Raw genomic sequence first — 25,737 nt, 5'->3', positions numbered from 1 at the left:
CCTGTGAGGTTTGCTGTCTGCAAGAAAGCTTAAAAATATGTTGAGTAGCAGTTAGTGAAGGGAAGAAAGAGGGGGAAATCTTTCATTTCTGATCCTTGGCACACAATGGGACTCTTAGGTGTCCTGCTTAGGGGCCCCTACACATCCTGAGCTCTTGGAAACTTGGTAATCATGTATGATGGACCTAACCAGACTTCAGAGCGGCAAAAAAAATCTGTTGATCCTTTTTCCTTACTTAGGAATAAATGCTAAAATCTCCCCAGCCTTATCTAAGTGCAAGGCTTGTTATTAATCATTGCCACTTGCAATCCATGGAATGCACGTGGAAAAGGGGTGGAATGCATCAGAATCAAATTCCATGTGTTTCATCTGGTCAGAGGGCTGCCACTTTTTCTTTATTTCCTTCTTTTCTGCTGTCACTTACGCATTTATGACTGCATAATCAAAACAAGAGAGCTAGTCAAATCTCATTCATGTGTTGTGTGTGCTTATTAACTTTATTAAGTTATGATGACTACGTACATATATAGAGAGAGCTTAATCCTTTCACTTAGAACTAGATCTTTCTGAGAAAAAGTTTCAAAGGACTTTTTTTAACCATTAACTTTCTTAATAATAAACACATAACAGAATCCAAGCTACTCCGGGGTTTATGCTTAAAACAGCTCAGACTACTTCAGGCCTCCTGCCCGTGAATTTCTCAGACTCCTTTGCCTTCTTTCATAAACCACTGAGCATAATTTTTAGCATCTTTACACTGCCTCCAGCTACCACATCAGCCAAGAAGTTGGTGGTTATTTGGATGCTGTACTGCTCACGCTCATGCCACAGCTCTCACCTACTTCACCCAGCCCCCAGTTTGGAACCATTTCCCTGAGCAGTCTTGGCCTGGTGTATCTCCTCCACCGCCCAGGGCCCCTGCGGAGGCACTGGCACCCCCAAGGCAGACTTCATGACAGAGCAACTAGGCTGTAGCAGCCTTCGCTGCAGAGCTGGGGCTTGTTTGCAAGACTGAGCCTACAAAGTCTTGCTTGAAGATTCATTGCATTCAATAGGTGCGCTTAACATGTGTCGCAGAGGAGCTGTCAATCATTTCTACCATTCAACCTACGTAGCAGAAGCAACCAAGCTAGGCTGGAGATGGAGTATGCCATCCCCTGGCTTTTCACAAGGTACAACGGTTCAACTCATCTTTGGTTCCATTTGTATCAGGAGGATATTAATTCTTATACTTATTATTATGGTTTAATTCAATACTAACATTGTTAATTCAGACTTCCAAATGTGTTCTAAATGCTTTCCTGTTAAACTGAGTTGACAATCTTGAGATGGGTGCTAAGCACTTCAGACCATCAGGCACTTTAATAGCAGAGTCCTTGCACATGTGAACTGCCATCTTCTACAAAGGCTCGATGCCACTGGCAGTAAGCACATGTTGCAAGTTTGTATCTGGATAAAATATTGAAATCCCATGTTTCCTCTGTACAAATATCCCCAGGAACAGATGTTCATCTCCGTAAGAGTTTACAGACAAACAACCAAGGACATGCAACTAATAAAATACTCTGAAATTACCCGCTGAAAAAAAATCATAATATTTTATAAAAGGAGGAAGACATTGTATATGAAGGACTGAGGTCACTTTGTTCTGTTTTGTTTTGTATGCTATTGTAAACTAGTCATGTGAAGTATTTGCTTTTGAGCAGTACAGTGTAAATGGATTTTTGTTGTACAGAGCAAGAACTCTAGAAAATATTCAACAGCAAAAAACAGTCTGAAGGATACAGCAATGCTGAACTTGGAACTTTCAAAGTGAAAATTTCTGCCTATGTGCCCTTGTCTGAGACAAAGATTTTGTGTATATCAGTATTCATTAATCTTTCACAATTGCAGGTTTCCATACCTGCACACACACTGCAGCTGGTTAAGTAGTGATGTCTGCCTTCAAACTGCTAATATACATATGCAACTACATCATATATATGAGATATGTACAAACCATACATGGGCAAAGCAGCTTGAAAATTCAGCTCCAAATACTAATTTCCTTAGTGTATCATTTTTTTTATATAGGGGAAATATTATAGTTCTCCTTTCCTTTCCTTTTACCCCTCCTTTCAAGGTTAATGTTTTTGCTAAAACAAAAGAAACAGAAAACCTCAGTTAAGTATCAGCAAAGGGAGATTGGTATCTATAGAGGACGTCTAGAGGGCATGCGATATGATTGTCTCCATTGAGGTGTTGACGTCTTTCGGACCGTTTCGCTGAAAAGAATTAAGAAAATAGTGTTGGCCTGTTGTTAGTAATGGATTTGCATGAATTCCGTCTGTGGATGTGGAACCCATTCTTTGGTGAAAAAACTAGATTGCTCCTTTGTGGCTGACAAGGTACTAACTCCTGAGTTCATCTGAATGCCACCTGCTTGCCGGGCTCTGCTAAGTGAAAGTTGCCTGTCCGTTCCTTTCCTTAATTGTTTGGAAATAAATGTCAAAGCTTAGATTCAAAATACCCATAGCACAGTCACACCCTAAGTCTGCACCATACTATCTCCATTTTATTTTTACCCTCAAACACACTTTTGAAAATTGCTCAACTAGCTTGAGATTTTGGAGTGACTCTATAATCAGAAACAGAGTCACTCCAGATTGAATTTCTTTTTTAAAAACGCATTAATAAAGTCTGTGGATTTTCTAATACGAATGGAATAAAGATATGCATGAGGCAAGACCTGCCAAAAATAAGCATGAAGTTAGTTTATTGTCATATGGGATGTTATTAGCTCCTCAACCTTAAGCTCAGCCTACTTGTTTATTACACTTACATTTCACGCACTCGATTGCCCTTCAGTGTGAAATAGCATAATTTAAAATAAAAAATAAAAACAGGCCTTTAATCTAATCAAGAGCAGGGAACTGCCACTGCAACGTAAGTCATCGTCCCTCATTAACGTATCCTTTCACAGGAAAAATAGTATAGTGTTTCCATTTCTGTAATCTGAACAACAAACATGTTAATAGGTATCAATTACCAGCCAGTTTCAGTACTTAGAACCAGTAAGAAGGCCAGTGCGAGGGTTTCACATCTGGTTTCAGTGAAACTGTTCCTGTCTGTGGTATTTAAAATTTAAAGAACTCCTGTTATTGTGCAATTGGGAATCCTAGGGGAGTACAATGTTAATGAAATCCATAACATGCAGGGATTTTATGATTGCATTTTCAAGGCATTCCTTCAAAAGGGACAACTGATTTCTGCCATGGCAGCAGTAATTGTGTTTTTACAGAGTAGATTTAACGTTTGCATTTAAGAATGGCAGTTAGGTTTACACTCATCTGAAAAAGTAACATGCGAAATCTTTATATTTAGGGAACATTTTGCATCTTATTTGCGAAACCTTTGAGCAGAAGCCACGGGCCGCTGTGCATAGCAAGCCCTTGCACCTCAGGGGCGACCCAGTGGGTCACGGCCGGCAGCCCCCCAGGGCAGCGCAGGAGCGAGGGAAGCTCCAGGAGGAGCGCCCGGCCGGATAGGTGCCGTCAGCTAAAGGCACTTGAGACCCACGTGTGTGTGGTTTTGAAGGGAGACTGATTGCCTATTACCAGGGTCACTGGGAACCTGTGCTATCATCAATCCTTATAATGGCGTGAGTTTTCAAACCCGCAAGGAGCAACACCTTCTGGGTACTTTTACTGCAGAATCTGTATGTTTTCTATCAAAACGTTTCTTCTAATGCATATAACACAAATCTGTACAGTCCTGCCAAGCTGGATGATTGTTTCTGGGTGGCACAATTTTTCTCTCATCCTGTAACTCCGAGCTAGACCTCCAGCTTGCCCAGAAAGCAAAGCATGTTTGTTAGTAGCACAAGATCTTCAGTTCATATTATGGCTGGGGTTGGACAAAACTATAAATCCAGCTTTAAGAATCCTAGTATCAGATCAAAACTTTGCAGCCATAAACCAAAAAGCACTACTCTGATATAAACACACTCTGCCAGTTCAAATTTGTTCAGAAAAGGTTAACAGGAGGTTAACATAAATAGACGTTATACTCTGCATTGGGTATTATCTGTCATTCTGCAGCTGACATAAGGCCATACACTAAGATGAACTCCCTATTGTGTGTTCTGGCTAATATGACATAAATGGCTAATCCAGCCCAAATTTGTGCCACTGGGTTTCTCAGCAGGGCAGAGATCTGGTATGATGTGGAAACGGACAGAGTCAGAGGTTGGCACAGGGAGCAGGTCTGGTTGCTCCCTCTGGCCTCTGCCCGCCTGCCTCCACCTCGTCCCCCAACCATCCATTTGGCACTGACGACTCTTGCAGAGTAATTTTCTAGACCCCTAGAGCGGTCAGCCCTAGGAATATCAACGGATCTGGTGCAAAATTCTTCCTCTGCACCTTGCAGCATTTAGGGATCTGGAGAAAGGCCAGAGAGAGGTAAGAATAGGCCTCCTCAAAAAGCAACCTGGGAGATCCCCCTCGCCTCCACTGATTGAAATATCAGTTGTTTATTTAACACTAACTCTCCCGTGCAAGGAAAATATACTTCCATTGATTTAAAACACTTCTATGTATACACTACTTCACCAGAGTGAGAGGGACCTCTGAGGTGGAATTTTCCTTCCACATTTGTCTTCATTCCTTTACATTTGCGGTAACCTACGTTCTTCATTATTTGCTCCTTTGTAAGAGAAACCCAGGAGCATGCATCGCTGATGTGAACTGGTATATAGATTAGTACAGATTTATTCCTGTAGCACTTCTGAAAATAATTGCAGTTCATCATTTGGTGTCTTGACCTTTCATCTGTGTCATAGCTTATTTCCTTATCAGGTATTCACTTAAAAATATAGTCAGTATTTATATATGCTGCTGCACAGCACATTTGTTTCATTAACAGGTTTATTCTTACATCAGGCAGCTGTTGAGGTTGACTTTACTAAGCAAGCTTATCTAAGTATTTCACATGAAAGCTCAAGGAAGTGCAAGTCAACAATGCCTGTTATTTTTATTCTTATTATTTCTGTTTCTTTTGGAGGTTGCAGTGAAGTGCATAATATTACCGCATAGAATAACATGAAACCTGGGAAACCTCAGCCTCCCAGTTCTCCTAGTCTTTGAAGGACTGACTGAGAGCTGAAGTTCAGAGGCTTTGTGGCGGGGCTTGCCCATCATTAGGGAGCACACTGACATGAAAGCACAAAAACTGCCAGTCCTTTGTCTTCTCTACCACTTTAGAATACAAGTCATGTATTTGGTTCACGTCATTTTACAGTTCATAACTGCACTCCAGAAATCACAAAAAGCAGAGTTAGCTTTGTGTGGAAAAGTGCTACAGTTATCTTATGGTCTTAACATACTTTGCACATGGCAAAGAATGACAAAAGAATATTCCTTTCTGGAAATCACAGCCGGTACAGACTGTGACACAGCGCAGAACCAGGGTTAATTGACCCAGCAGGATACATTCGTACCTTTATTTACTGTGACATGGGAATAAATGGTAGAGTTTCACAAAGGCAAGTACTGAAGTTAGACAAGACGGAGAGGGAGAAATAAAAGGCCCCTACAAAGTATGAAGGTTTTTTTGATTATTCAAAGTGCTTTAAGAGCTATTTTAGTACCAGAAAGTTCCCAGCCATAGATTTATCACTCTGGGGAGGCTGAAGGGATGCTCAGAGAACTGCGCAAAACCATTGGCAGCCTTATTGCTCCAGAAGTGCAGGTGCAAAATGCAGTTTAGAAGAAAATCCTCTCTACCTCCCTCTGACATGTTTCAGCATCAGCCCTAATACAGAGGGGAGTCCGGCGTGGCTTCAAGCGATCCTGTGCGCAACATATGGAGGAGCAGCAGAAGTGGAGCCCCTCCGAGCCTCCACTACCAGCCTAATCATTACAATAGTTGCAGTTCTTTCAGGGGAACCATTATGCGGAGATCCGAGTAGTTTGTATATAACTCTGTAATTACTTATGCATCCACTTCCCAGTCCAGCCCTACATCCCCTCAACGGCTGCAAGACAGATGGCCATTTAGAGCTGAGATAGCGAATTAAAAATGTGTCCAGCAAAAGCACTGATTCAGCACCTACTAAAATAATTTTGTAAATTTATCTCACTTTCACTAGTTGGTTCCAGGAGGGAAAGAAATTAAAACCTTTAAATATGTTTTTAAACTAAACACCACAGGTTTTTTTAAATCACAACGTCATTTTCTTCTACTTTCTTTCACAGAAATTAAAGCCACTTAAAAAACTCTGTACAAAATCATTCTTCTCTCTCTTTTTTTTTTTCGGTTCACGTGTTTGGCTTGACTCAAAACATTTGTTATTGTTTGCTGGTTTTGAAACTGCCATCAAGCCAAAAAATCAGTTGTTTGCGCCATTCTGCTTGGTAGGGGAGCTCTCTCCCAGATGGCTTGCAGACCCCGTGGGGGCTGAGGCAGACTCGCCCACCCAGCTACCAGGCGCTGCAACACATCTGCTCCACCGCAGCCAGGACTTGCTGCAGATGCGAGGGAAGGTATCTCGGAAGGAGATTTTTCTGAGTCCAGCAGAAATAAATTAATCTACAAGACTAGGCAGGTGTCAAACGGCAGGTGAGGTAGAGCTCAAGGCTAGAAGTTAAGTGACTGAGGGTAGTGGCTAGAAATACAGCCTTGGGTAGGAACGCACAGCTGAGGCATGTTATAATAAGCAGAGTTGTTACTGAGCTAAAGGTCTCTGTTCTCACAGGGCCGACCCCTGGTTGGAGATGATAGGTGTACTGCTGAGTGCTTTGCAGAGACGATTGTGCATTTTTATTCACTCTTTCCACACCTGCACAGTAGTATGAAGCTGAAGAGTTTGAGTCCTATGGGCCCTTCCCCATCCCAGCGTCCATGCTCCAGTTTTTCTGTTCCTGAGCTATTATTTGCCTCCCCTGTCCTTGTATCATCCTGCTTGTCTGTCCCAGTCTAATTCTGTTCTGCCCATTAGGTGACATTTTCACAGCAGTAGCAAAACAGGCAAAGTGGCAGGATAAATAAGATTTCTTCCAAGAGGTAAATACCTGGCCTTCAGAAAGCAATTTGTCTTCTTCCCACAAAAAAAAGAAAAAAAAAGAGAAAAAAAAAAAAAGCAGGTATATTTCAACAAGGAAGTACTTCCATTTTTGCTTTACCTCTAATGTTTTCTTTTGAGGTTTTAAAAAACTCTTTAAAAAGGCATCAGAGTAAACTCCATAGCTGTCTGATAAACAAAACCTACTAGCAGAGAACACACAGTTGACCAAACATTAAGCTGAGGTTCAGTTCCTCTGTTTTCAGGAACAACTGGCTTCTCATCAGAGAAGCACTGTTTACCCATAACTTCCACCAGCTAGCTGTACCTATGTAGTCTGGTCTTTCTCTTCATTGCAGCCTCCTGTGTTGAACACTTTGGGCCAAAATAATTTCTGGTGTTGATCCTCTGAAACTATTGAAAACATCATTTTGTCCTATCACATATAAAACCAGGGTGTATTTTAACTGGTCATATTTAGGTTATAGATTATTTTAATATAGACTAAGGTGTCTTTCAGCCTTAACAGAGACAGGAGCAGGCTATTCCATTGCAAATATTATTAAATTCAAGCTATGGGCTGAAGGGCTGACATAACACAGAATAATTTTTAAATGCTCTTATCAGGCCATAAAAATTAACTCTCCATAGGAGTGTTCCCTCCTTTCATGATATGCTTAACTAAGAAAATACATCCTGTGTTTATTTTAAAAAGCCACAGCACTTAGAAATCAAGCTTTGCTCTTTACATAGCTGGAGGTAGAGTAACTTTTAGAGAGGCAGAGTGGGGTTATACACAAACCTGGCACCATTATGTGGCCAAAGAAACCCTAGAAGTGAAATCCCCGTGGCTGGAGTTTGAGCGGGTTTTGTTAAGAGCAGGGCAGAGCTGGGGGCAGCCAGTCTCCCTGGTTTGCTTTAGCACCAGGGGGGGAAGTTGTCTCCGTAGTCACTGGCCTCCACCATCCCTTCTGCTGTCCCCCTTCCTCTTCTAGCATGGGACAAGAGCACCGGTCTCAGCAGCAGATCTTCCAAATCACAACCTTCGAAGTATTTCATCTATACCAGTGCATATCCTCAGAGCTCTGAGGGACATACCAAGGAAAAAACAAGATTATCTTTGCATGTATAGTCTTTATCTCCTGTTTTTCACCATACATTTACAGTACCCTCACCACACCACCTAACAGCAGCTACCTGACATTTTTCTAGAAAGTAGCAGAAACTCATATTTTAAAAAAACAGTGACTTGCTTGGTGACCCAGTAGTAAATTAAAATCATCATACACAATGTGTATGAAATAGAAAATCGAATTTTGGTGCAACAAAACTGACAGTTCCATTTAACAGAGAATAAGTGAATGCAGACTCCTGTGGATGACTGACTGATTTAAAGAGACTGTGCCGATTTTCCAAGATGAGAAAGCTGATCACAAGAAAATACATATCTTTCTATGTGACACAGGTTATACACCTATTGCAATTGCCAGTGAAATTAGGCTTAAAAAATATTAAATCTTAGACACTGGCACTTTTTCCTCATTTTGTTGCTATTTTTGATAGAAAGCCCAAAGCCTGAACTTTCAAAAACATCTAAGTGTAGCGAATTCCAGTGATTTTAGGGCAACTCACTCCGAACACAGTGATTGCACAGTCAGATCTATCTACAGCATCAACATGTGCTATCTGAGACAGTAGAGGTTTAATTCTGCATAATATATCATCCCCTCACTTAACAGCTTCCTACCCAATTAGCATAGGTATGCTGTGAAACAGGAAGAAGCAGAGGTTATTTCTGTGTGTTTACGCATGTGTAATATTGTACTTACATTCAAAATACCAGAATGTATTACAACTCAAGCCCTTCTGCCTGTACCCTCTGATTTTAACAGGACAGCAGCTGGCAAAAAAAATGCAACAGAAGAACTTTATAGACAAAATTTAGTGTTTTCCACCCAAAGGCCAGTTATTCGCATGTGAAGCAGTCTGATAGAGAAGCTTTGGATTACTTGTTTCCCATTTGTGCATTAGTTGCTCAGTACACTTAGGGGAAAAAAAGTCCTACAATTATGTCCTTCTCTCAGAAAAGAGTGGTTCTGCAAGTATTGCTATAGAGTTTCCCTTTTCTATAGTTTCTAACACAAACTGGGGAAGGTTACATTCAAACTGCACTAAATAGTTGTCTTCATTCCAGATCAGAGGATTAAGCTCAGGTTTAAAATTAAATGTAAATTACAAATAAGTATTCAGAAAACGTTAATTAAAAGTATTACGTTCCTGACTCATTTATTGCTCAGCAAGGGTTCCTAAGTATCTTAGCTGGAGAAAGGGGCCATTCACATTCCTCCTTTTTTGACCAAGTCATTGTACATGTCTTAGGTTATCCATTTGCAAGTTAATGTAGTGCCGAAGCAAAGGTTTTCATTTTAAAGAAGTAATATTTCACAGCAAGATATGCTTCTGCAAGATGTAAAACAATCTTTTTCTAAAGCACTGGGAGTTAATCAGCCTTTCTCTTCATTGCTACAGAGAGGGTTGGAATGGCATAAGATGCTGATTACTTAGATCCCAGAGTCTATAGAATCCCAATACGATTACATTTTCCTCCCTTTGTTATCAGAGTTTATTGTATCTTGGTGTTCAGGTTTTAAGTAGTTTTCAAGTAAAAAAAATAAATTAAGAAGAAGGTATTTTCTGAGTCTTCTGAATAACGATCATGTCACACCAGAGCACCACATGAATGCTTAAGGTGGAGCTTGCAAATGACTAGCAGAAGGATCGTTCCCTATCACCGCATGTGCACTGGATGCATTTCACACGATATAGTGAGCCCATTTCAGGGGAGCATTGCATCGCCCTTGCTTTTAAACCAAACTCCTTCAAAGACTCACACTAAAAATATCACACAGAGCTAATGTGTACCAGTGGCAGTGCTTCTCCCGGCCCACTCGCAGCATTTCTCTTTCACATTTGATCTTTATAGTTTCCATACTGGAGCGATTTGGTTTGCTGAATTCTGGAAATGTCTCAAGTTGAAATGCTAGTGTATTAACCTGCTGTACTGAGTCTCTTTTGTTTCTCTTTACCAGAGTGCTGCTTGCCAATTTTTACAACTACAGCAGATTTTACTATTCAAACAGAACCAGATGGAACACCAGTTCAAAGAACATGTCAGAATTAAATATTTCTTTTTTAATTAGTTGCTTCTGATTTATGCAAAAAAAAATTAACATAAGAGTGGGAGAATGTGCCATGAATCCAGATGCAACACAGCCCACACAAGCATTATCTTTTCTCTGTCAGAGACACAGAGGCCTTTTCTTTCATTTTTTCTTGTCTTTTCTTTTTTCCTTTTGTTTCTGGATTTCATTTTTCTTACACTTTCTGCATCTTTTCCTTCCCCATAATGATGACTGAAGTTCTCTTATGTTCATCAGTCATACTTTTTCATCATTATCTTAAATTTTCTCTTGTAGAAACTGGCTGATCCACTTCTAAAAAAAATTACTATACTCCATACTGCAACCCCAGCATCAGTATCTCAATGTGATAACATCCTTTGAGTCTGTTCTTTGTTTTCAATTGGGGGAATCTTTACACTTACATTTTTTTCTGCTGCAGAAAAGGATTTGGGAAGAAGGTGAAGGTTGTGAGGAATATTTCAACTGCTAGAGAAAGTTCAGTTCCTTTTTGCTGTCAAGCATTCCTATTTCTCTGACATGAATGTTTGCTCATCTTCTATTTCATGCCTCCCCATTTTTGCCAAGTCACATAAGCATCAGTTCAGTAAACTATACTGACTGAGGACAGTTGTTAGGCACAGACTAGAAGCTGAGCACGTGATTAGCTGCTTTCTGATCTGGGGCTTTTAGGATGTTGCTGTCAAGGTCAATGAGAAAGACTTCAGTGATTCAGGAGAGATCTTACTAACAGCAAAATTTTCTCCTCACTTCCTTTATGGAGCTGCCAGAAATATCACTGAGAATTTTGCACAAAGATCTGAGGTGGTTTGCAGCCTTAACTATTTTCACTTCAACCCAGGATGAATATTTGCACCCTGTCATTAATCAGGGAGTTGTGGTCATTTCAGGAATGAAGACTTTTGGAAGTAATTTTCCAATCAAGTTAATTAGAATATTTTCAGAATTTCTACTAGAACCTGTGCCATTTTTACTTAGCATTATAATCTTCTTTACTTAAAGCTCAATAAATAAAGGAATTAAGTGATAGTTGTGTATACATCATGGGAGAGCATGATTGATCAAATCAACAGCAACACCTAATAAAAAAGATCAACTCTTGCTTAATTAAATATTTGACAGAAGAACAGTGAAGCATCACAACAGTTAATCTGACTCAGAGCACTGTATGCTATCTAGGGAAATGACACAGTTCTCTAAAAATATTTACTTTGGTATGGTGTGTCAAGTGATGGATTATACAGCTTTTCAAGCCACAAGAGATGCCCACAACAAAAAGCTTCCTGTTGTTAATCAAACTCCAGCACTTTGTCCTTTATTTTCTCAGGCTGTTGAACAGACCTACAGTAGGAGTGTTAAAAGCTGGTAAAACTGCTCCCTTGCTACAGCTCCCTCAATGACTGTATTTTATTTAGCAAGGCAGATTTTCATTCTGAAAATAAGGTCTTCCATACTACGACATGGTTATGTATGATGACAGGAAGCAGCAATATTTATTTCAAGTCGTGTATGTTGTGTGTTGTTCTTTATCCAGTAGTTTGCTAAGATTTGCTACATGATACATTGTGCAGAGCTAAACATTATTCTTTTTCCTTCTCTGGTCTCTAAAAAAATGCCACCCCTTGCATATCTGTCTTAAAAATGTGTCGCCCACCCACATTTTTTGGAGATGGTAAGACAGCAATAAAAGTATTTTTCCTGGATGCTAAAAGATATTGCAGAATAAATAGAGAGGAAGTAATTCATATGTAGAAACAGCTAGCGTCTTGCAATGTGCTCTCACAGGAAAGAAACTGATTTTAGAAGTAGGAACAACTGGGGCTTTTTTTACATGAACATTTCCCTCCTGGAAAAAAATACACACTTGGGATGTTCCTCATTTCTTGTAAGTTAGGGGCCCATTCCTATAGGCAAGTCTGCTCCCAGTCTTGTACTTACGAATAAAGTCAGTCACATTGCAGCACAGGCAATTATCAAAGGCTGTGTTTTTGGATAAGGCCCTAAGGCATCATTTTCCAAGAGAGAGATGCTTTTTAATCTGAATGAAAGTGAACAAAATTTGAAAAAAGAACTAGCAACATACTGCAGTTAGTCAAAGCTGAAACTCTGGCCACGGAAATGAAATGTCAAGATTTCAGGTTTGGAGACAGCTGCCTATCTCAGATCACAGCCTTACAGCATGCAATAACTTACAGAATCGCTTGCATCCTCCAAAATAAATACCAGATGTTTGTTTATCGTATGTGCAGAAAGTTAAATGTCAAATAATTGCAGGGAAATGCATTTGATGTTCATAGTCAAAAGTACTGTATTTCATCACCACCTCCCTCCACAGTTCATTTTAACGTGAAACACAAGTTCTTGAAACAAAAAGGACAAGAAGGCCAAAACAAAAAGCTAGTTGTCAAAGATTTGTATTACTATCTCAGCTGGAGGAGACTGGATCTGAGGAAAATGGGTTACCTCTGGTCATGCTAACACTTGGAGACCTCTGTGGAGAGGACATACTAAGTTCACTGGAAATTACACAGGCAGTTGGACTCCATAAGCATAAGCCTCCAAAAAGCGTAAGAATTTCCTACCTGGTGACACAGCTGTACTAGAGCTACTGCCCTCTGCAATGATTCCTCTGGATAACGTGGTACAGAAGAGCTGGGTCTTACCACAGCTACGTTTTGGTACTTTCAGGTTCCAGTTGTTAATAGCAGTTGATATGCTTGAACTTCAACTCTGAGCAGTCCCTGTGACATTTAGAATGTGTATTTTATGCACAATTCTGCATTTTACAGAAAGTAAAGATTCAAAAGACACTGGAAAGAAAACAAAATATATCACAAAGTGATTAATGAAGGTGAGCTTAACAGGCCCCTAAGATGTGTCATGCAGTTGCCAAGGTAGTCTTCTACATAATTTATTTCTATCACCTTTCTTAGAGATGAAGATTGGTACATTTAGAGCTTGATTTACAAACATACTTTGGCACCACAGAGGGGTGCTCAGTATTGCAATTCTGTTTGCATGCACCTGGAGAGGAGCGGTTCCTCTCCAGAGGCCACTGCAGAGAACTGTCAAAAGGGAGGAAAATGTCTTAAGCGCTCTCTCTCCCGGACCTCCACACTGACACAGAGTTAGTACTAAAAATTCCAGCCCTTCCGCTTCTCTGCTGCTTAGCCCCACCTTTCTTGTTTGCACTGCTTCTTGCTCACAAAACACTGATGAAGAAAGGTTATTCTTTTTTCCTCTATCCGCCTATGAGCAAACACCCCCTTGGCATGTGGCAGGTCTGGGGTTACAGCTTGCTTTTGCAAGAGGTTTAAAGCTGTGGCATGCAGCTGAACACTCGAGCCATCAGCCTCCAGACACTCCAGGAGACGACTGCTGTTGACATAGTTCCAGTTTTCAAGAAGCACGTAAAGACTTTCTGATCCAGAGAGAGCACATCTATGTGAAAAGATGTTCTCCCTAACAACAAGAGATGCCTCCCTCCTCCTGTACTGTATTACACAGTTACTGGAGCCAGGAGTGCTAATGAGGTTGCCTCTTCCCTACCTATAGGCAATAAATCAGAGGTCATCTCAGAATCTCTCTCTCTCCCAGCGAGCTGTTTACTTCTGGCAGGAGAATTTCTGCCTGCCTTTTGAATTCTGCCAGGTTTTAGGCATGAAGGTAGATGTCTACATCCTTTGTGTGTTTAGGACTTAGTTCTGGGCAGTGAGACAGATGCTGTAGGATATCCAGTGCCCCAGGAGTTAAGGGGGAGTGCTGAATACCAGCATTTGGGACCAAGCAAAATCCGGGGGCCTGAAGTTCTTTGATGAGACAAGCCTGAGTTGCCTGAACGGTCAGTGACTGGTAGCTGTAATTGTTAGCTCAGGCATGAGCTAATCAAACCTTCCCCTAAAACCCCAATGTTAAATTTTAACTTGGCTTCAAATACCTAGAACTCTTGTAATAGGCCATTGCTTGACTATATTCACAATGAAGTACTTATTGTATATTTAAAAGCCCCTACTAGAATCATTTCAAATCAGTTGGAACGGTACAGGCTTGGGACCCTAATCATTTCAAAACTGAAGAGCTGTTTTAAATTGTAAGAGAAGCAGATCATTTAAATAACTTAGCTCTACACTCCCTCAGACTTCCAGATTTTCAAGTGCACTTCAGCCTGGAAGTGAATGTGGTATTGGACATAACTCAGTGCAGCACACTTTACAATCAGCAGAGTACAGTTTGGAGAGCATTTGAAGTTAAGCTGAGATTGCTCAGCGCAGTGATGCCCAGATTCCCCCATTAACTTTCAGATTGCAACAATCTAACATCTGAGACTCTCCAGTTACTTTAAATCACTTGATTGTTTTTGTAAGGTGGTACAGGGATTTTTTTTTTAAGACTGAATTTTTTTATCACGACAAAACAAGATGTTGCAGTATTTCACCCCTAAAGACAAGGGCTAAAATGTTACATATAGACTTTAACAGCCTTAAAAACTGGGGCAAGGGCAGGGGCTTTGCCCTGAAAGCTAGTTCTATCTGTCACACACAAGGCTGCTATTCTTGTGTTGGAAGACTTTAAAATGCCTTGCATATGACATGGGCATTGAGACAGCAGCCAGTCTGTCCTCAATAGCACTTCCTTCAGCCTTTTGAGAGAATGCAGAGCATGTTGATTTAACGGCTCCAGTGCCTTTGGATATATGACATACATCCAGGAAAAAGGATGCCTGTGGGACACAGGGGACGTATATTCTGCATCCTGCGTACTTTGGAAATAATGAAAAAGCCTGAGACATTCATGGGACATTCACTTGAGAAGGGTTAATTCAACCTATTATTATCCTGCTAAAATCTGGACAGCTGAAGTTTAGAGGAATAAATTACTCTGATTAATATTTTGTCAATAGTGTCATTTTATATTGAAATTAAATGGTTTGCTTTAAGAAACAAAGAGAAGGTTCTAGCTGCAGAGAAAGAGGGTGATGAATTTGATTTTAATTGGTTTGTTGTTATGGCTAGAGAAATGGCAGGTGTTTCAAAGCTGTGGTCACCAACCTGGCTGTGAGAAAGTTTTGTGCCTAGTTTCAGCCATTTGGTGGCTGGACTTGTGCACTGGGACAAAGGGGGGTTTTTTCCCAGCAGAACCAATTTGAGTAGTCACACTCTTGCACCCCACATCATCCTCCCAGTTATGCCGATACATCTTCTGTGATGCCACATGATGAACTAGATGAGGAAACAGATCTGGATGACAAATAACTTAACTGGGGGAGGGGAAGGTTAACCTAAATCACTTGTCCATTTGGTTGCACTGTAACTTCATGAGAGAAGGAGAGAGAAGGCCTCTAACACACATTCATGTGCACACCATAGCATCCATTTCTCCAGCAAGTTCAAAATGCCATTATTTTCTAATGATTAAAGTTCACTACATTTGACAGTTGGAACAGAATTATTACACTTGTGCTAATGCTTCTTTCTGTTTTCTTCAAATACATCATATGGTACAAGCAACTCATTTGCCTTTTTCCCAACACAGTCACACAGTGATTCATAATTATCCTGTGACTAATACACTATGGGATTCTTTTCTCCTCTTCTGTTTGCAAGTGCTCCTGGGGTTTAGCAGAATTCTTGTTATCATTCCCTAAGTGCATTACTTTGATATTGTACTATTAAATTTCATCCTATTTCTAATACTGCAGTCCTCAGGGTCATTCAGTTCTCACTGCATGACTCTCCTCTGTATTGACAATGCCTTGCAGCTTTGTATCCTTAGTGAATTTCATTAGCATCTATGCAAGGTAGTTAATGAAAGTATTAAGTAAGATTGTTCACGAGACTGATCCTTGAGGAACTTCTCTAGTAACTTCTCTGCAGTCTGGTGGTCCCCACTCACAATGATGGGGTCTCTGGTTCCTCTCCGACAGAGGAAAGGTAATTCTCTGGCATGTGGATAGCCCTCCCGGCTCATTAGGCAAATGTTCCCATGTCCTGTGATGACACTGTTTACAAAAGAGGAGATTAGGGCTATGTTATTATTAACAATACGTTGCAATTTCCTTTACATAAAATCCTTATTATCTTTGTAAAACATGGGGGGGGGGTCAGAGGGGGTGTCACTTCTGCAATGTTGTTGTGCCCTAAACTGATCATCCTCACGTCCCAATTCATTCTTTACCACAGGTAGATCTAGGCCTTCTCCGCTTTGTTTCTGGAATTGGGACCCAAGGAGCCATTTCAAAAGAAACAAAGAAAGAATATTATCTGAAAACATACCGCGTAGATGTCAGCTCCAATGGAGAGGACTGGATTACACTGAAGGAGGGAAACAAGCCTGTTGTAAGTCTTTTCTCTTTTACAACTCTTCGGCCAAGAAATAGGCTGTTGAATTGTTTAGTTACTATCAGTTGTTAAAAAAACAGGAATAAGGTATCACAGGTTTAATCAGGTTGATCAGGGTTAGCAATATCCTAAATCCAAAAGATAGCTATTGTCTCAGTAGTAAAGGGCCACAGAAATTGTTTAACTAAAGCCTAGAGCAGCTGAAAAAGGTGCAAGGTGCTGCCCTGTCCCTTGTGCCCACCACAATTTGAGTGGTTTGGGTCTTTTCCCTGGAATGTGCTGCTGTTTCCCAGTTTACCAGAGATTTTCTATGTGACCTTGAGAAAAACATTATGGGGAACCTTTTAAAAAATATGTAGGTCCCTTCTCTGCAGTGAAGCTCTGGTTATGCAGTGTGTCAGCGCCTCAGCTCCCCGTGCATAGCCACGCTGTCTTGCAGGAGTGCTAGCAAGTCATTAGTGGTTTGTTAGACTTCCAAGCATCTCAGTGATGGGGGTCATGCAGGCAGATAATTAGGCACATCTTTCCATCCTTATAGATTTTTATCACCTTTCCATTTATCAGCAGATTTGCTCTCTGTGACCTCCCAATGAAACAGCTTTAGACACTTGTAAGAAAAATCTTCATTATCCGCTACCATGAGCATAAAGCTCGTTACTGAGAAGTCAATTCTGTTCCAACTCTCACATGAATAGTCCCAGTGAGGCTGTGCCTCCCTTCCCACCTCGCTCAGGATGTGCCTGGGAGCAGCATCCCCAGAGGCTGCCAGAGGCTGCCAGGGGCTGATGCAACGGGAAAGGTTTTGTGGTACCTCCCTTACAAAATAGCTTCTGTGTGACCCACCTGTGAAGACCCAGAAGAGCTGTGTAATATTAAACTCCGTCTGTGTAACCATACCTAGCTCTAAGTATTTGGTTACTCGTTTGTCCCTAACTCATCTGTAAGTGCTATGCCAAGTCCACTACATTTATCTAATCAAAATGGTAGCAGTGTTTAACACATACATCTTTCTTCTTTGAAGCACTTCGTAAAACAATAAAAAATGAATCCCAAAAGCTTCTCTTTGACAGGTATTATCCTGGTTTTACAGAGAAGGAACTTTAGAAGGTCAAATGCCACAATGTGGGCACTGTATAATGATGTATAAAGGTACAATAACTGACTTGCCCAGAGTCACAAGAGGAGCCAACGCTGTGGCTGGTATGACACACTGGCTCTGGTTCCTGTAATCTGAACAAATGCCTCTTTCAAAATCAGACCATGCCTGATTTTTCATTACCAAATTCAATTTGTACACTCTCCACAAGTGTATTTTACATGAGTTTCTCTAGTACATGCTGTCCTTAATTAGTGACAATACTTCCTAAACCTGTGTTATTTGTTCAAAGGATTTATTAAAAAAATCGAGTTTCTAAAATGGCAACATTTTGCTGTTGATCGGGACAAGAAAAAACTACGCAGCAGTCTCCCTCTGATACCTTTATTCAAATGAAAAGTTAAGGAGACTTGGCCACTGAAGGAACAACAAAAGCAGGCAGCTGCAGATCTCAAGGCAGCCTCACACAAGTGTTGCACTAACCACGTATAAGGAGCTGTGTACTTTTGAGAAAAGACTCATTTTCTCTGTCAAATGCAGACCTTCAGAAAACCACAGCAGGTCCTCCCACAGAAAAAAGTGGCTGAAAAGAAACGTAGCTCCATTTAAAATCTCTTGCCAGATATGAAACTCCTATATTAAATTACTTGAGACGTAACTGAGCCTGATGAGTTGACAGCTGTGCGCTGCTGGCCTCCACTCCAAATTAGTACAGTTATTGCAAGTAACAAACAGGAAAGTAGACAGTGTGTGTAAGAAATGGGAGAATCTCCCGTAAAAGGACAGGGGTTTGTATCCATGGAAAACAACAGGAAACTGGTCCCCTCTACGTGAGGAAGGAGCAGGAAGCTGAATCGCCTTCTTCGGACTAGAACATTGCAAGGTTTCGCCTCTGCTAGGAAGGAGCGCATCTGCAGGATCCTCAACATGAAAGCACAGCACAATCCTGTCCCTTCTTGTGGAAGTCTCATTGTTCATCTAATTTCACTGTTAGCCTCAGGGGACGCAGAGAAAATCTTAGAGCCTGCTATACAGATTTTAAATAGACTTCCATCTCGGTATGCAAGGAGAAAGAAAGTCTGAGTACTTGTTAACAAGGATTTAAAAACGGAAGGTTGACAAAGCAAGGTTTGCACGATACGCTTTGCAAAACTCTTAAGCCCAAGGAGAGCAAAATAATACATGTTTTTATCCTAACTCCATATAGCATTTTTATATGGCCTAACTGAAATCCAAACTTTTAATTTGGGCCTGAGGTTCTGTAGCTTTTTGCATCATTCTACAAGTGTACGAGGAATAAAACTGCCCTAATGGGGCATTGAGGGATTCTTCCAGGACACGGCAGTCCTTGGGTGACAAAGACCAGTGTATATTGTTCCTACATATAGATCTGGGCATTAGGAACACCTCAAAACAGGCAGGGAGTGGACAGACACTTGCTGCAGTCAGGTGAGCTCCTGCTCTCGCGATGGCCCTGAGCTCTCCTGGTCTGCTCTGCAGTGTTATGGTGTGTTGCGGGACTCTGCAGGTGACAAGTATTTTTTAGTAGCACTGAACACCTTACATCTTATTTTTTCCTCCCCAAGGAAAGCTTATCTGTGTGCAAAAATTGTCTTAGGAGTTTAATGAAATAGTTCCCCGTGCAAGTCTTTTGTCTCATCCCCACCCTGCAAAATAACCCTAGTCAGACCTTGTATCGTAACTATCTGTAAAACACAGAATTATGAACACCATTTCAGAGAAAGCCTAACAAATATATACTTTTTCTTTCCACACAAAGGTGTTTCAAGGGAATAGCAATCCCACTGAGGTTGTTTACAGACCTTTTGCCAAACCAGTTTTAACACGGTTTGTGCGAATTAGACCTGTGTCTTGGGAAAATGGAGTATCACTGAGATTTGAAGTTTATGGCTGCAAGATAACAGGTAGGTCCTGGGAAGGATCTTAAAACCAAGGGAATTTATTGTGCCTGTGCTGTAGGTTTTATATTTATAAGTGAAATGCATCTTCACTATTTCCACTGTGGTCTGAATGTAGAAATGTAAAAAAAAAAAAGAAAAAAGAAAAGAAGACACAACCACCCAAACACCCAGTGTTATCCGAATGTTGTTCTGGCACTATCTTTCAGGTGTTCAGCTTTAAGAAGTGAAAAAAATATCAAGGTTTAATCACTTTTCTTGCAATTATTTTACTGGTCCATGCAAATTCTCATCTTGTTTTACCTTCCTAACCCTCCAGTCCCTCTCTTTCATACTTGCCATTTGTAGGTTGTTCTCAGCAGGTTTCCCAAGGAACAAACATACGTAACTAGGTTCAAAAGCATTGCAAGGTACAAACACTTAGATCTGAAGCCTATTCAGGCAACTAGACATATATAGTCAGGTTCCCGCTAGTGATCAGCATTGGAATGGAACTCCTTTACATCACAGTTAACTACCAAAATAACTGCCCAAAATGCTTTCTGAAATAACAGCAAAAGGCATTCATTATCATCAAAATACTATCTTGGGGGGAAAAAAAGAAAAAAAAAAAAACACGCACAAGCAGGAATTTTTTTAGAAGTCTTTTTTTCTAGTTTTAGGATTTCTATAACGGAGGCATTTTTATATGTAAAAATAAAAGTTATAGACTAAAGAAAATATTAATGATTTCATATTTTTTACAAAGCTGATTTTTCTAAAAGATATCTAGCATCATTTTATAGCACTTAATACATTGGCACTGATTTTTAATAGTTCTAGGGATATTTTTTTTCCCCTTAAAGTGTTTCTTCACTCTTGAAAATGTTTCTTAGGACTGGTTTCCATAGAGAAGAAAAATAAGTTTACTGATGACTATACTATAGAATTCCAGGTCATTCTATGAAATCTTTTCAGATTAGATGAAGGTAATATCAGCAGAACTGCTGTTACATTGTATATTGGAAATCTTCATTCCTTGTTAGCAGCTTTTCCTACTTCTAACTTATATTTATCTGGGACCATAAAAGAAGCAACTATTTAGCTTCTGTGTCATTTGAAAAAGCCTGAGAGACCAAAGAAATACAATAAGAAAATCTCAAGTATAGCAATAAATTAAACTTTACAGACTGTATAAGAGATTTCCCTTTCCAGTGTCACCAAAATTAAGTAATCTGCAACCAGGTTCTGGCTGATTTTGGAATTTTTCTCTAGGGAAATATGCACAAATTCAGATGTGACCCTGCACTCTTTTGCTTTAGCAAGAAGAATAGAAAACAAGAATAGAATAGGATTTTCTGATCCTTTTGGTTCCCATCAAGCCAGAAACACTTGTGGTATTTTGGTACTTCCTGCCAAAACTAGGATGTGCAAGTTTGAACAAATGAAAATTATATACAAATCCAAATATATTATTTTGGATATAAGAAAGAAAGAAGTAATTGCTTATGATAGTTGAATTGACTGATGTGTCCTGTTTCTGTTTTGGTGCTTGTGCAGATTACCTATTTAATTTATTTGTGGGTTTTTTTTCTCTGTAGATTATCCTTGCTCTGGGATGCTGGGTATGGTGTCTGGGCTCATTCCTGACTCTCAGATTACTGCATCTACTCAAGTTGATCGAAACTGGATTCCAGAAAATGCTCGCCTCATAACAAGCCGTTCAGGTTGGGCGCTGCCACCAACTACTCATCCATATACAAACGAATGGCTTCAGATAGACCTTGGTGAAGAAAAGAAAGTGAGGGGCATAATTGTCCAAGGAGGCAAGCACCGAGAAAACAAAGTATTCATGAAAAAATTCAAAATTGGCTACAGCAACAATGGATCAGATTGGAAAATGATCATGGATTCCAGCAAGAAAAAGATAAAGGTAAGGAGGAAAGCTCTGCACTAAAAAAAAAGTTTGCATTGAATTTCTACGCATCTATCTCTGACCTTAGAAAAGGCACACAATTGGGATGAAGCCAAGCAGGACTCCTAGGGTAGCAGCCTGGAAGGGATGCTGTGGGAATCATCCCATGCCTGAGGGCAGGAGCTGGCCTTAGGACATTCGCCTCTCCCTGTGGCGAAGGTTTTGTTTATTCAACAGCTAGTTCAGACTTGGTTTCTGACAAGGGTGGTGTGCCTCTGTGGCGCCTAGGTTACTGCAAAATCCCATGCAGTGGTAGTATGCAACACTGCCAAAAAAGTAGAGTTTCCTCTGCAGTTTTTCCAGTGACAGTGAATGAACCTATTTGAGACACTCAATTACTTTTCTTGTGCTTCTTTTTTGTCTGAGCTGTAGATTGAGAATGGTGTTATTTAACTCAAAGGGGTACCTGATGGATTTCTGAACTGCCTGTAGACTGTTCTGAGAGCTTCACAGGCTCTCTGTAATGATCTCATCCAAGTGGCTCTGAAATAAAGTGATGGAGTTTTTGACGTGTTATCCCATCCCAAGTGAAAAGTACTACCGTACTGTCACAAGTGAAGCATCTTGGAGGTTGCTTGGGAAGAAAGGGCAGGTGGTTCATAGGTTCAAGCAGAAACTGCCAGACGTTTACAGAGAAGGGCCAAATGAATTGCTGGGTTAGGTGCCAAGGAAAAGAAGATGAGTGTGGCTCAGAAAAGTTTCTGGGAATGTACCTATGTTGGTTTGTCTTTGAATGTATGCTTTTCAGAACATAAATTGCACTGAGTGTTTAGCTTATTTACCCCAAATCCCTTTTGTTAAGTCTTCCATCTCATTTTGCTATCATTGCTCACAAAGTGCATTTTTGCCTCAAAAGGCACAACCCTTTTTTAGTCCTCCTACCCTGTTCCTTGAGGAAACCAGTGGGCATGTAGTCCTGTTCACAAACTGGTGCTGCCGTACTGGGATGATCAGGGAATCATATACCAAAATGTGCCCTCAAAAGGCAAATCGGTGTGGTGCTTGGCAGATGGGAATCCTGTGGGCTGCTCCATATCTCATCTGCCTTAGTCTGAAAATTAGATGTAAAAGCTGTTTTGCTATATAGACTCATCCATTGGACAAACCTGTGTTTCCTTAAAGGAAAAGCTGAGTGGGCCCATGGATATAGCTTTTCCAGGCACATTTGGTAAATATTGGACTTCATTCTCTCCTGTTTTAATCTCACTGAATATGTCTGCATTTTCTCACTTCTCATCACTTTTCATCATTTGTTTTGGGGATTAAAACTAAATGAATTCAGCCTTTGCAGTCAGCTCCTTTCTCTTGTTACCATGAGTTTTGACTTCATCATAAAGTGTGAAGAGAGTGTAAATCAACAATGGGATCTAACCATTTTCTTTCTAAAATAGATGTTGTTTTGACATGTACTTCTACACTGTGGCTCAACGAGGGAAAAAAATAATGCCATATGCTTTCAAAGCAGTGTGCCGTCTGCTGCATGGCTTTCTGTTTTCTAATACAAGCACTTGCCATCATTGTCAGAAGTTAGCAGTTTGACAAGAAAACTAGTGTGCTAACTAATGCATTGAGCCCATCCTCAGCTTTCATCACTACCAGAAATTAACTTTCAAGATTAATGGAATGGAGAGGGCTGGAATTCAAATCTCTTGTGGCATAATTATAATTCTTCCCAAAAATTCAAGACATTTAATAAACTTTCTTCCACAGAACAAGTTTTCTTTCAAGAGAATCAGATAAATCCCATGATTTGGGAGTCTGAGGGATTTGAAATGTTAATACTGGAATGTAGTATTTTTAAATTTAAGTGGAGCTGGATGGGACAGCATGCTATAATGAGTCACAGCAGGAATGTGGATTAGAAACAGCCCTGTTATATGAAATGAAACACATCGTTTCACTTGGTTAAAGTCTTGACTTTCAATAAACAAACAACTGCATTTTAGGAAAAGAAAGAGCAGTGACAAGCTAAACATAACAGAATATGTCCAAAGGATGAAACATCACCTTTTTTCTCAACATGATCTTGTCATCCATGCCTGCAGCTTCTTTCACTAGAACTACCATAACTCCTTCCTCTTTGGCTGACCCACTTTCTGTTATTTTTGAATGTGCAGAATATGTCCCCCTTCAGCCTAGCTCAAGCACTCAAAGGAGTGAACATCACAAATCCTCAAACGACTACACAGAACCCCATTTTCATTTCAAGATCCAATTTGTATTTCTTCTCCATAGCCTTACTCAAGCTTACTCCATAAAGTCACCTTTCTCTTTCATATTTCTTTCCTCCTTCCACTTTTTTCAGTATTTTTATGCCTTCTTTCATCATTTCTCGTACAAGAAACTTCTGAATATTCTGTCATTTGGAACCACCTTTTTAAATTTTTCTGCAACCTTTATTTTGATTTTAAAAGATATTAGGAAGAATTTTTTCCTCTCACCAGTTCAGGTTTTCTTTTGTTTAGCTATTATTTATTATACTTATCTTTGTAATGAAGTAAAGCAATTTGTGACATAACCTGTATAAAAGACACTCACAAAGTTTTACTGTATACTCCTCTCTCCTCCCCCACAAAGAATATCAGTACGTGTTTTAAATGAACAGTCAAAAATTGAATCACCGGCAGCTCTGCACTACAAAGGACAATGATTCAATATAATTCTAGATGCCTATTGAATTCTAATGTCTATGTGTCAGTACTCCAGTACTGATGTCTTTTATAAAACTGTTTTCATTATTGTATGTTGCTATTAAGACTACTATTAAAAAGGAGGCAAGGATTCCTCAGATACATGTGTCTGTCTACTTTTCACACATAAAATGGCATTCATTCTTTCTCATATGGTAGGTAGCTTTTTCTGATCATTTGCACTATATTGCTATTCAAATATAATAATATGTAATTCCATGTTAATTAGATCTGACAGGCCATCTACATGTGAGTTCTTGACAACTGTCTTCCAAGCACTGGCAGAGCACCAGGTCAACCAGTGCCCCTTGAAGCCACCTTGGAGGTACAATCTTCCCTAGGAAGCAGGAGCAGAAGCTTTAATGTCAAAATTATTTTTAATTCTTTTTTTTTATTTAGTTGGTCATAGTCTCCCATCATCATTGGCTTTTGCGACTGGCACTCTAACCAATGGCCAGAAGGGGTTGTGGACCATTGGTTCATAATACAAAGGTGTACAGTAAAAACAAGCAAGGCTTTTAGGACCGCACTGAAAATATAAGCAGCAATCAGGTTTACCTACAGTTGTTTTGTGCCTTGGGAAATACAGCCAGCTTTTCCTATGGCCCGTGTTTCCTCTGCCCCAGATCAATAGGAGCAGTTCATTGCAGGTTGGGTTTTGTTCTCATCCAAAATGAAGGGCCTCTGGTGGTTTCTTCCTGAAGAAGGCTTCAGGCTTCACAACTATGAGTTGGAAGTATCTTATAACAGCACTTCTAATCCCAAATTTGAACTCTAGTTCAAAGAGATGTTTTTTAATGTTTCATCATTTAACTAATCCATAGAAAAGTTGAAAATACTTTACTTTTACTTCATTGCTATATACATTCTTCACCATAAAATAGGGTAAAAATAACTCACTTTGCCTACCTTGGGTTATAAACTCTTCATGGCAAGGACTGTTTCTTTGTACAGTTAATTCATTCCAAGGACCAATCATCTCCATGGACGCACCCGAGGTGTTGCTATAAGTACAAATTATAACTTGTTCTATCTGCAAAAGATCACTGACAAGAGAAGCCGAAGCTATCAAACAAATGCCATTGAGAGCGGCATTATGGCTGAAGAACCCAGCGTGCAACTCAGAGAAGACATTTTTGTCTGAAATGTACATTTGCTGACCTGCCTTGCCCGTTGGATTATATTGCAGTTTTGTCAGGAAGCAGCTTTCTTCTTTCTTTCTTTCTTTTTATTCTTATTCAATAGCAGGCTCACTGGAAGAACTCTTGCAGCTACTGTTCCCGGAGTTTAATTTATGCCTTTTGAAATAACTACAACTTGTGAAACTCTGTCACTGGGGGAAATCAGATTGAAATTTTCTCTTGAATAGTTGGATTATTATTGTAACCACTTAAAAGGTGACAGGATCTTCACCTCAGCCATTTTTTTTCCCTGAGAAGTGTTGAAAATGTCACCCAGTTAAACCCCAGATCAGACCGTCATTTAAAAACATGTCTCATTA

The 25,737-nt window shown here is 40.0% G+C and overlaps 1 protein-coding gene across 3 annotated transcripts in view; it reads left to right on the top strand.

The window, feature by feature from the left end:
• Positions 1-25,737, top strand: part of NRP1 (neuropilin 1) — a 114,230-nt gene that overhangs the window by 64,215 nt on the left and 24,278 nt on the right. For all 3 annotated transcript variants that reach the window (XM_010585268.1, XM_010585259.1, XM_010585250.1), the window contains exons 7-9: positions 16,419-16,574; positions 19,454-19,598; positions 21,173-21,504. In XM_010585268.1, coding sequence (XP_010583570.1) covers positions 16,419-16,574; positions 19,454-19,598; positions 21,173-21,504 — 633 coding nt within the window. The remainder of the gene's footprint in view (positions 1-16,418; positions 16,575-19,453; positions 19,599-21,172; positions 21,505-25,737) is intronic.

The sequence above is a fragment of the Haliaeetus leucocephalus genome, unplaced genomic scaffold, assembly GCF_000737465.1.
Source record: "Haliaeetus leucocephalus isolate CR32 unplaced genomic scaffold, Haliaeetus_leucocephalus-4.0 Scaffold0, whole genome shotgun sequence".
In the NCBI taxonomy this organism is placed as follows: Eukaryota; Metazoa; Chordata; class Aves; order Accipitriformes; family Accipitridae; genus Haliaeetus; species Haliaeetus leucocephalus.
The sequence above is the reverse complement of the archived record's forward strand: the minus strand, read 5'-3'. Positions and strand labels throughout refer to the sequence as shown.